Here is a 12,355-nt window from a genome sequence, read left to right as displayed (position 1 = left end):
CTTGCGGTCACGTGGGATTTTGCGGGTCGGTTGTGGGCGGAGCTTGCTAAGCTCCTTTGTTAAGCAAGAGGGACACCGCTGAAAGGCGGTTGTGTTGTCGTATCTCAGCTGAATCTTCCAGTAGCTTCAGCAACCATGTCTTCAGTTCAGTATCTGAGAGAGTTTATCAGAGAGCGACTAACTGCGGCTACTGAAGAAATCTTCACGGAGGTTGAAAAAACCATCGTCCGCTACGAAGACGACATCAAACTGCTAGAAATCTACTGGAAACCACAAATAAAACTCAACCGAATCGGTAAGAAGCTACGGACCCAGGCCCGAAAATCAAAGAGATTTAAAATCAAGTTCTTGGTTGAGATTTTGGTGTTATTATGGTAGCTGTTCTGCGACAGAACCGCTACCCTGTCCGGGGTGAACCCGCCTCTCGCCCGAAACGTTAGCTGGAGATGGGCACCAGCAGCCCTCCTGACCCATTAGGGACAAGGGTGTTAGAAAATGGATGGATGGTCGCTGTTGCTAACAGTTGTTATGCCGAGAATTGCATCCCCTGTCGTGGGAGCGCGCATCGCTCTAAACTCTCACATATTAATGAGAAAACGGACTGAAATATGACCGAAGACAAAACTTTTAAAGATACTCGTAACATTATCACGTTTCTTAACCATGTAAGCCCTAAAACGGTCGCAGATTAATTGAAATAAATGCTGTTTTTACACCTTTATTGAGACAAATGAGTCGAACGCTTTTCAGTCCGTGTCTGATGAAAATGTTCTCCGCAGATGGTTTGAAATTCCCCGATTTTTCTTTTAACACCATAATAGCTTAAAGCATTACAAAACAGAATTCCGTTATGTAGAATATTTTATATCATCCTTAACTGCCTAGTCTATTAATGTAGGGGGATGCATTTTTATTTTTGAGCCTGCCAATATTTGTATCCCCTGTCTATTGTCCTGTTGATATGAGCAGTAGCTCAGAGAACAAGTATCATCACGTAGAAAAGGTGAAATCCCTCTTAACTCTTCATTTCTTCATGTTAGCAGGGGGATGCATTTTTTGGCATAGCGAATTATTAGCTTGGCAATATATGCAGGCCTTATATATTTTCCCCAAATATAATTCTATTGATATGAAACTCATACCAGCAGTTCATAGAACAAGTGGGATTATGTAGAAAAAGTAATTTCACTCTTAACTCTTTATTTCTCCATGTAAACAGGGGATGCATTTTACAGCAAAGCCTGTTATTAGCCTGCCAAAATTTGCATGCCCTCTCTCTTTTCCTTAAATTTTATGCTATTGATGTGAAACTGTAAGAGCGGAAATACTTTTTATGGAGTTGTTTTTTACTGAGGAAGTCTGGCGCCATTCAAGGTCAATCTAACCTGAACTCTCTTTCCCTTGCTTACGTGTGAAGCACAAAACTGGACCAAATATGGTTTGGGAAGCAAGCTGTTTGGATAGATAAGTATAACATTTGTGATGAGTGGGCTTATTTAGCAACCCTGAAACGAAGCAGATGTGAGGTCAAGAGGTTTGAACATCCCCAGGAAAAAACCCAATACACACTCAGTTCAATGGCTGCCAGAGATCCTATGTAAAAACATACGCAAAACACGAGCAGCGATACTATTGGTCAAAACTTACCAAGCCACACCAGGGAAAATGAGATTCTATAAAACAGGTTGATCCTAAGAATACGGTGAGATTTTTGGGTTTTTTAGGACTTTGATGTTGAACTGATGAAGCTGTAAGATGATCTGTGGAATAGTGTAATAAATCTCCACCTGCCGTGGCCTGCAGCAAAAGGACACGTCTCTGAGTGTTATTTCTTATCTATTAAATATAATTAAGAGTTTCAGCACCTTTCACCCTCCAACAAAACTCATACCAGTAGCTCAGAGAATAAGTGGAATTATGTAGAAAAGGTTATTTCACTCTGAACTTTAGAGCGATGCATGCTCCTGTGACAGGACATGCGTTTCTCAGCATAACACTGTCCAGCTGTTGACTTTAGCAGATGCTAAAGCTTGTATCTAGTTGATCGAGGTTAAAGGCTTATTCTGCTGCATTTAACGACTCTGGACTTGTGTTGGACAGTAAAAACCATTTCAGTAATTTATGGAGGAACAAAAAGTCAACCATAACTTTAAGGTTAAGAATTAAAAGACAACAGACACAGCATAACATCCAGGATGATTTTGTAGAGGAATATAATTGTATTAATAGTTTAAAATGATGACATTAGTGAATTATTTGATATTATAACCAAAATTTTTATTCTATTTGTGGAAACACATCAAATGCACTCGTGGTGGGAATTTGTTGTGAATCTCAAACCTTTATTTTATTTTGCTTACATTTCTTATTCTAAAAATATAGTTCAACACGGAGCTTTAAGTCAGAGCAAATAGTTACATTTGAGCTCTAAATTAATATCACCATCACATCCCGATGCATCTCAGTTTGAGCATCTTGTGGATAACGATGCTTCCTCCTGACTTTTTAACCTTTTAATGCTAACCTCTATAGATGTTGCCATGGTAACCAGTAAAAAGCACAGCTGTTCAGTCCAGGAGACTCCATAGGTCCAGTTATTGTTCAGTGGATTTTGCTCAAATCTAGAGAAACCTCAAGCTTTGTTCCTTCTGAATATTTCACCAAACATTCTTAACTGTCTGGACCTTTTCTTTTTTTTCCTAAATACAGATCAGCCACAGCAACATGTCAGCATCAAAGAGGAAGTTCTGTCTGAGCCACACATCTGGAACCAGCAGAGGAGCTTCATTCAGGAGTCAGAACCTTCACAGACTAAACAGGAACCAGAACCTGTAGAGATAAAAGAGGAGCCAGAACCTTCAAAGATACAATACGTTATGGAGGAACCTGCTCACCTTCAGATTAAAGAAGATACAGAGGAACCAGAACTTGGAGCTACTGTGGTCTGGTACCAGGAAGAATCCAGACTGCTGGATATCTCCTGGAATTCCCACACTAATCGCAACAGAAAGGGTATGAAGCTCCGAGCTACCAGTGAAACTTTGGTTCTCTGCAGGTTTGAACATTAGCAGAATGTAGATGATTCTGCTGGTTCTGCAGCCAGCAGCTGATTTGAGGCATTTAGTCAAAACCAATAAATAGCTTGAATTTGCAGGTTTTGGTCCTGATCGTCCACAACAATACCTACTGCTAGGTTTTACTCATTTGAGATCTAGAAATGCATTTCTATGCAGCAGACTGGGAGCAGATTCTAGAAATGATCTTAAATGAAAACAGAATTCAGTTTTTGCATCATTCTAAAGATCAAGTGCAAATGTTTCCATTTGGGTCACAGTAAACTTAATTCAAAGTGAAGGCACCAGAGCAACAGTGATTCAGTGAATATGTTGAGTAGATGTAGGGGAGTGAAAAATGGCAAGTAACTGAGATTGATCTTCACATTGGACTCGGTTTCTATCTGTTTTACGAGATGAAGATGAAGCAGAAAGTTCTTATGGTGTTGCAGTGTTAAATTCCACAGACACTCAAATCTTTCAGAACCACCGACTGTCACATAGAGTTGGGTGTATTTATGCCAGAACCTGTCTGCCTTGTGTGTGCGTGTGTGTGAGCGTGTGTGTGTGAGCGTGTGCACACGTGTTTGTAATTATCGACCAATCCAGCCCTTTGTTTGTCTGACACAGATCTCTTGTTAGACTTCTCTGAGATTTCTCTTGGAATAACATCTGTTTTGTATCAGCCGTCATGGCTGCTTAAACACAACTAAATAATCTTTCTTCTTGCCAAGTGCTGAATTCCTTCCTGACCCTCAGGTCAGAGTGGCCCAGCAGATACACACACACACACACACACACACACACACCTACACACACACACTTCCTCAAATTATCTACATTCTGCCTTCAACAGTCAGGCAACCCCTGTTCTCTCTTTATGGCGACTCGGGCACCTGAAGATCTTTTTTGTGATTTTACAATTTCCTGTTCATTTTTGAGGTTTACATGCAACAAAAAAGCTAAGTACCACCTCTTTGATTGTATTGAAATATTTTCATACTCTTAATTCTTTTTAAATAAAAGGGGGGATTTGTCAGATCTCAGCTATTTTGTCCTTGTGGTCCCTGACTCTGACATACAGTTAGTCTCTGATTTAAACAATATTCTGATTAAAACTGTATAAATCAGAATAAGTGTAAAGTCAGATTGTTTGTGGTGACAACAGCTCTGGCAGTGGCAGTTTTGTTAAAGTTTTCTAAATGTGGTGTCAGTTTCCCACTTAATAAATATTCTCAAATTACAGGTTTAGTTGTTCAATATTTTTTAGGTATGAAATTTTGGTGCTGGAATAAAATCAGGATTCATTTAAATCTTTCAAAGATCTTTACCAGAGTTACCATTTAGTGTGGATGACACGTTAACCTGCAAACTTCTCCTGTTTTTCACTTAAACACTACAAACTAATTTTGAATTAACAATCTCACACCTACAGCAAGAGATCTCAAGGAACAAGCAGGCTGATGAATGAGACTGTAATCAATTTAATTATATTAATGCTGTCTTCACTTTTCCCCACAGACTTCCAAAAGCCACAAGTTTCAATTGAGGAGAAAGCTTCAACCGTCCACCATGTCTGTGACCAACGGCAGAGGTCCAGTCATGACCAGGAGGAAGCAGAAGCTCCAGTGATTGAAAAAAGGGAACCAAAACATCCATGGATTAAAGAAGAAGAAGAAGTGGATGAACCAGAATCAAAAGATCCACAAACTAAATGGATTAAAGAAGAGAAGGAATCAGGATCTCTATTGATAGTAGAACATCAGAAACCAGAACATCCACAGATTAAAGAGGGAAAGAAGGACCCAGAACTGGTTCAAGACTGGAAAGATCCAGAAACTAAACAGATTAAGGAAGAGAAAGAACCAGAATCTCAGTGGATACATGGAAAAAATGAGGAAGTAGATATTTCAGTGCTTAAACATGAAGAGAATATTTACATGGTAGACGGGGCCGGAAGCTCCTGTACGAACCTCTGCAGCAGTCAGGAGGGAAAGCTGCTTGTCCAGAAGCAGGATGTTTCTGTGATGGAAACATCTGCTCTTCAGGAAGGCGATTTCAGTGAACAAGAAAAAACAACCGAGCAGCTTTCCTTTCAAATTTTTCCTGGAGTTGAAAGCAATGATCAGGAAGGAAGCAGCTCCTCTGTGTCAGAGAGTCAGTCTCTTACTAACAAAAAGCAAAGGTCTTACACATGTGATATTTGTGGGAAAGGTCTTACAAGTCAGTGCAACTTGGAAAGACATTACAGAGCCCATAAAGGTGAGAAGCCTTTTTCTTGTCAAATATGTGAAAAAAGTTTCAGCCAAATGTATAGATTAAATGAGCACAAGAGAAGCCACACAGGTGAAAGACCTTTTTCCTGTCAAAAATGTGGAAAAACCTTTGCTCGAAAGGAATGTTTAAACGTTCATAAGAAAATTCATACAAATGAGAAGAGTTTTACATGCGATACATGTGGGAAAAGTTTCTCTCACAGTTTTTATTTTAAGCTGCACAAGAAACTTCATACAGGTGAGAAGCCTTTTTCATGTGAAACATGTGGAAAATGTTTTACAATTGGTGCAAATTTGAATGTTCACAAAAGAATCCACACAGGTGAGAAGCCTTTTTCATGTCAAAAATGTGGAAAACGCTTCTCTCGAATTGATCATTTACATAAACACCAGAGCATCCACACAGGTGAGAAACCTTTTCCATGTCTAACATGCGGAAAAAGTTTCTCTCGGCTTCATCATTTAAACACACACATGAAAATACACACAAGTAAGAGGGATTTTCCATGTGAAGTTTGCGGAAAGAGCTTCATGTATGCTAGTAAACTGGATTACCACAAGAAACAAAAACACAAAAGTGAGAAGTAGTCATTTATCTCACACAGATTTATCATACATATTAAAGCTTTTCTTTGCTTTTTTTTCTTTGTAAAATATATCAAAAAAGGAAAAGGCAGAAATTGTTTTTAAACATGGTTAGGAGTGAGGGTGGGATATTTGGTTTATCACACTTTTCGGACCAGGTCTTAGGAAACCTCTCTGAGTTTGTGAACGTCAGCAGATTGGACCTAATGGACAAATGTCTTTTTTATGCCACAGTCAACCCCTGACTAGTTGGGAGATTCCTATTTATGTTTGCTGTCTGTAGTGCATATCAGTAAGATATTCGAAAGAAAATAGATTGGAAATTGAAATACTTAAGTGAGATGCTACTTGAGAATTTCTCTCAAATTTGTCATTTAAATCGTCACAAGACAAGTCATACATTTGAGAAGGGTTTTCACGACAAACAATACATTAATCAACATTAAATAAGTACAAGCGTAATAATAAAATGATTTCCATAATATTGCTTCTTTGTTTTTGTTGTCTCTCCTTCTACAAAGAGACTGGATGACATAAAGTTTCACTCCTGTGACTCCTATTATTTCCTTCCCTCTGGTTTTCTTGGTAACGGCTAAACACACAAGGAGCTAAAAGTCTCAATTTTCTTCCACTCCGGCTGAACCCAACATCTGGCACAGATAGCGACGACAGCAAAAAAAGATAAAAAGTTTCCAACTTTGTGGCATAGCGTCTATGACCCCCGCGTGTATGAGCTACAAATGTCACATGCAGAAATTATGTCTTTTGCTCGGCTGGATGAGAGCTAGCAACTGTCGCCTCACCACGCAATCTCTTTAAGAAGGGAACCTTCATCAGTAAATATGGATCTTTGCTTTTTTATATGGGTCTTAAGTTTATACTGTTAAATAGTAAAACAAAAACAATATTATTGACAATGGCCCTAGTGTTTTTTCTATTTATGTAAATATTAACCCCTGTCGATCAAGAGCCTTTAGGATTATCATAACATTTCCTTCCTTTATGCAAGCTAATGTATTGGCACTGAAAATTAGCATGTGTGCAGATAAGGTTAAAGTGTTCGTTTTTGAAAAATATTGCACTGCATTTTACATACAGTAGATCATCTGTGGTGTAACTACAGTAAAACTGCGGAAGAAACTGCAAGTAGCCAATCAGGACGCTTTCAGAATTCTCAGTTTTCCACAATGAACATCTGCAAGTCAACTGTTTGTCATGAGTAGCATACCAACCTTTTATGTTTTGCTTAGGAATTTCATGTAAAAATGTATGTGTTGACTGGATGTATCGAACCACTTAACAATTAAAGCTCTTGACAATTGCAACATATTGTTATATTAGCTATTTCTAACTTTTTTTATATATATAGGAGTCATTGTTTGCCTTGTGATATTATATTACTTGATGATTTGTGTATTTATTTTTTACTGTTTGTCTCGTGATAAAGATTTATGAATTAACACGAAGTTCCTTCTTTAACCTGTTTTTCGTCTGTTCACACTCCACTTCAGTCGGGGGCGGTATTGCACCAATTTCCTTGTTTGCCAATTGCCAAAAAACAACGAAGAAGAATCCTGGTTGGCCTCAGCTAGAAAACTGCTGCATTGTCCCATTCCAGCTAATATTTCAGTAACAATGTCTTCAGTTCAGCATCTCAGAGAGTTTATCAGAGAGAGACTAACTGCTGCTGCTCAAGAAATCTTCACCGAGGTTGAAAAAACCATCATTTGCTACGAGGAAGAGCTCGATGCTCAGCGCAGAATGATGGGGATCAACTGGAAACCAGAAATTAAGCTACACAGAATCGGTTCGGAGCTGCAGAGGCAAAGTTCTGGTAGGTCTGGATAAAAGTGGGGATGTTTTGACAGCAGACAGAGATTCGTCAGGGAGATAGTTGCTGCAGCTCCAGTTGCTGCTAAACGGGGCTGAACAGGAAATAGTTTAGCTGCTAGCTCGGATGCTACAGAGGCTAGCAGAAACAGAAAACGTGTTTCTGAGTTAAATCCCATGACTAATATTTTACTCCAATTGTTCCGAGTGCTGGAAATCTGGAATACAAGGTGTAAATCTTAAAGTCGTACATGATTTTGTAAATCAGCAGTGGAGAGTAATATGAAGGAGAGAGGGAGACGCGGAATGAACTGTGTTATTTTTTCATAGGGACACAGAAGAAACGGAAGAAATAAAAAACAAAAAGGAAATAGACAAACTGTGTCAAAGTAGAAACATGAAAATGATTTTCTCCAAATCTATATTTCTCAAATGTGTTTAATGAAATATCTCTGTCGCTGCTCCTTTGTAGTGTGGGACATAGTCAAGTTAAATGGATCTGATAAATCCAACAGTGATTACAGGAAATTATTTCTTTATGTCCAACAGACATTACATTTTCATGAATGCAGTGTCTGATGGTTGCTATGGAGACCTGATGACTCCAGGATGTTCCTCTTGTCTGCAGCTCTCTGACAGAGAGACCTGTAGATGTGTTGACCTGCTCCACCATCCTGCTCAGTGTGTGGTGTTGAGAGAAACTCATCCAGCCTCATCTCTCATACATTCAGTATCTAAGCTAAATGTACAGTCAGAACAATAAGGAGTAGGTTTCAATTGTGGGCCAGTCCTTTTGATATTTTCTTGCATCCATTTCCTCTTGAACATCAAAATATCCACCTTAGTTAAGGAAAATATGTTTTCTCTTTCTTTTTTGAATAGTGGCTTAGAGAAACAGGTCTGTGTCTCATCTTATTTAGTCAACTGCTTTTAATTAAAATCTACAAAATAATTTTATATGAAGTACATGATGCCTACAGACCTGAATCTCCAGGAAAAACAAGGCTGATCTATGAGAGAGTTATCAATTAAATTATATTAATGATGTCATCCTTTGTTCCCACAGACCTCCAACAGCCAAGTGTCTCAAATGAGGAAGAAGCTTATGCCATCCAACAAGTCTGGAGCCTGGCAAGTAGGTCCAGTCAGGACCAGAAAGAAGCAGAACCTCAGTGGACTGAAGAGGAACAGATGGAACCACAACAAAAATGGATGAAAGAAGAAGAAGATGAACTAGAACCTGCACTGCTTAAACATGAGGAAATAGAATTTCCACTAACAAATGTTAAAATAGAGGAACTAGATTCTTCAGTGCTTCCATATGAACAGCAGCCACCGGAACATTTACCAACTGGACAGAACCAGAAGAACCTCTGCAGCAGTCAGGAGAAAGGGCAGCTTGTCCAGAAGCAGTTTGTTGCTTTGATTGAGACTTCTACTCTTCAGGAAGATGACATGAATGAAGAAGAGAGAAGAACAGAGCAGCTTTCCCTTCATATCTCTCCTGTGGTTGAAAGCAAAGATCAGGAAGGAAGCAGCTCCTCTGTGTCAGAGAGTCAATCTGGTACAAAGAAAAAGTCTTTCAAATGTGACATTTGTGGGAGATGTTACCCACAACAGTGGAAGTTGAAAAACCATTACAGAACTCACACTGGTGAGAGACCTTTTTCATGCCAATCATGCGGAAAAAGTTTTTCTAGAATTAGTCATTTATATCGTCACAAGAAAATTCATACAGGGGAGAGACCTTTTTTATGCCAGTCATGTGGAAAAAGTTTTTCTAGAATTAGTCATTTAAATGCCCACAAAAAAATTCACACCGGTGAGAGACCTTTTTCATGCCAGTCATGTGGAAAAAGTTTCTCTCGAATTAGTCATTTAAAAGATCACAACAAAATTCATTCCGGTGAGAGACCTTTTTCATGCCAGTCATGCGGAAAACGTTTCATTCGAATTAGTAATTTAAATGACCACAAGAGAATTCATACAGGTGAGAAACCTTTTTCATGCCAGTCATGTGGAAAGAATTTCACTCGTCTTAGTAGCTTAAATCATCACAAGATGAGTCATGCATTTGAGAAGGGTTCTCATGATAAACAATAAATCAATCAACAGTAAATAAATATGAGCTTAATAATAAAATAATGTCTATGATATTGCTTCTTCGTATTCATCGTCTCTCCTTCTATGAAGAGACTGGATGACAAAAACTTTTGCTCCAGTGGCTCATGTTATTCCCTCCCTTCTTGTTTTCTTGGTAACGGTTAAACACACAGGGAGCTAAAAGAGCCAATTTTCTTCCACTCCGGCTCAACATCTGGCACACGATAGTGATGACAGCAACAAAAGATGAAAAGTTTCCAACTTCGTGGCATAGCGTCTATAACCCCCGCGTGTATGAGCTACAAAGGTCACATACACAAATTATGTATTTCGCTCAGCTGGATGAGAGCTAGCGACTGTCGACTTACCACGCAATCTCTGTAAGAGGGAGAAGTACTGTCTCCTGTCACTGTGTGACCATTACTTCACTTACCTGCTGGGCTCCTTGTCTCCTACCACAGAGTGTAGCATAAAGCCTGGTGGGGAGGAGCAAGCAGTCTGGGACCGTGTTGGATTCAAACTACAATCTATCCACGTTTCCTGGAGACGTACGGGGTTATAAAGAGACACCCTTTCATTTGTCTTCTTTTTTCTATTTTGAAAACCTGAATGTTATTTTCTTCACTGCATAGTTCAACTCGGTCGTTTTAGTCTTTGGCTGCTGCTGAACACTGTTGCCTTCAAGTTCACTAAGCAGGAGCAAACCATTTAATGCAGATCCACAGGGCTGGTCCGTAAATATGGATCTTTGCTTTTTGATCTGGGAATGGTAACTTAATTTTTACTGCTTAAAACAAGTAAAACAAAAAAAACTATATTATTGACAGAGGCCCTAATATTTTTTTCTATTTATATAAATGTTAACCCCTGTCTGTTAAGGGATTATCATAACATTTCCTTCCTGTGTGCAAGCTAATGTCTTGGCACTGAAAATTAGCACAAGTGCAGTTGAAATGCTCCTTTTTGAAACATTGCACTACGTTTTACATAGCTCATCTGTGATGTCACTACAGTAAAACTATGAGGAAGATTCTGAAAGTAGACAATCAGGACGCTTTCAGAATCCTCCTTAGATTTCCAAAATGAACATCTGCAAGTCAAATGTTTGTCATGAGTAGCATATCAATGTTTTATGTTTTGCTGAGGAATTTCATGTATGAATTTATGTGCTGATTGGATGTATCAAAAACTTGACAATAAAAACTCTGACAACAGCAACATATGGTGAAATTAGATATTTCGAACTTTTTTTAAACTATCCGAGTCATTGTTTATGGTGCTTTTTGCTTGATGAATTGTGTATTTATTTTTTTCTAAATTAGATGGACTACTTTTTGTCTCGTGTTAAAGATTTATGAATGAATACGAAGTTTTAATTCATAAATATTAAATGTGTTTAATGCTGAAAAAGTTACTTTTTAACCTGTTTTTCGGCTGTCCACACTCCACTTCAGTCGGGGGCGGTATTGCACCATTTTCCTTGTTTGCCAATTGCAAAGAAACAACGAAGAAGAATCCTGCTTGGCCTAAGCTAGAAAACTGCTGCATTGTCCCATCAGCTAATATTTCAGTGACAATGTCTTCAGTTCAGCATCTCAGAGAGTTTATCAGAGAGAGGCTAACTGCTGCTGCTCAAGAAATCTTCACCGAGGTTGAAAAAACCATCATTTGCTACGAGGAAGAGCTCGATGCTCAGCGCAGAATGATGGGGATCAACTGGAAACCAGAAATTAAGCTACACATAATCGGTTCGGAGCTGCAGAGGCAAAGTTCTGGTAGGTCTGGATAAAAGTGGGGATGTTTTGACAGCAGACAGAGATCCGTCAGGGAGATAGTTGCTGCAGCTCCAGTTGCTGCTAAACGGGGCTGAACAGGAAATAGTTTAGCTGCTAGCTCGGATGCTACAGAGGCTAGCAGAAACAGAGAACGTGTTTCTGAGTTAAATCCCATGACTAATATATTTCTACAATTGTTATGAGAGCTGGAAATCTGGAATACAAGGTGTAAATCTTTAATTTGTAAAGATTTACAAATTTACAAAATCATGTAAGTCAGAGCAGTGGAGAGTAATATGAAGGAGAGAGGGAGACTCGGAATGAACTGTGTTATTTTTTCATAGGGGCACAGAAGAAACGGAAGAAATAAAAAACAAAAAGGAAATGGACAAACTGTATCAAAGTAGAAATATGCAAATGATTTTCTCCAAATCTATATTTCTCAAATGTGTTTAATGAAATATCTCTGTCGCTGCTTCTTTGTAGTTTGGGACATAGTCAAGTTAAATGGATCTGATGAATCCAACAGTGATTACAGGAAATTATTTCTTTGTGTCCAACAGACATTAAATTTTCATGAATGCAGTGTCTGATGGTTGCTATGGAGACCTGATGACTCCAGGATGTTCCTCTTGTCTGCAGCTCTCTGACAGAGAGACCTGGAGATGTGTTGACCTGCTCCACCATCCTGCTCAGTGTGTGGTGTTGAGAGAAACTCATCCAGCCTCATCTC

General features: G+C 38.9%; 2 protein-coding genes across 2 annotated transcripts; both read left to right on the top strand.

Annotated features, from left to right (window-relative positions):
- LOC122841679 (zinc finger protein 2 homolog) lies at positions 1-7,239 on the top strand. Its single transcript, XM_044135215.1, has 3 exons — positions 1-295; positions 2,710-3,012; positions 4,575-7,239. Exons 1-3 carry the CDS (start codon positions 136-138, stop codon positions 5,915-5,917), a joined length of 1,806 nt encoding a protein of 601 aa, XP_043991150.1. The 5' UTR covers positions 1-135; the 3' UTR covers positions 5,918-7,239.
- A 184-nt stretch (positions 7,240-7,423) lies between these two features.
- On the top strand, positions 7,424-11,065 carry LOC122841717 (zinc finger protein 184-like). The gene is made up of 2 exons (XM_044135273.1): positions 7,424-7,748; positions 8,811-11,065. Exons 1-2 carry the CDS (start codon positions 7,550-7,552, stop codon positions 9,845-9,847), a joined length of 1,236 nt encoding a protein of 411 aa, XP_043991208.1. The 5' UTR covers positions 7,424-7,549; the 3' UTR covers positions 9,848-11,065.
- The last annotated feature ends 1,290 nt before the right edge of the window (positions 11,066-12,355 follow it).

This window comes from Gambusia affinis, linkage group LG12, assembly GCF_019740435.1.
Source record: "Gambusia affinis linkage group LG12, SWU_Gaff_1.0, whole genome shotgun sequence".
Taxonomy (NCBI): Eukaryota; Metazoa; Chordata; class Actinopteri; order Cyprinodontiformes; family Poeciliidae; genus Gambusia; species Gambusia affinis.
Note: the sequence above shows the minus strand (reverse complement) of the source record. Positions and strands in the feature narration are given on the sequence as shown.

Coding starts and splice junctions, on each gene's coding strand:
- LOC122841679 (XM_044135215.1), top strand. CDS start 136: ATGTCTTCAGTTCAGTATCTGAGAGAGTTTATCAGAGAGCGACTAACT. Junction 296..2,709: donor AATAAAACTCAACCGAATCG/GTAAGAAGCTAC, acceptor TCCTAAATACAG/ATCAGCCACAGCAACATGTC. Junction 3,013..4,574: donor CACTAATCGCAACAGAAAGG/GTATGAAGCTCC, acceptor TTTTCCCCACAG/ACTTCCAAAAGCCACAAGTT.
- LOC122841717 (XM_044135273.1), top strand. CDS start 7,550: ATGTCTTCAGTTCAGCATCTCAGAGAGTTTATCAGAGAGAGACTAACT. Junction 7,749..8,810: donor GCTGCAGAGGCAAAGTTCTG/GTAGGTCTGGAT, acceptor TTGTTCCCACAG/ACCTCCAACAGCCAAGTGTC.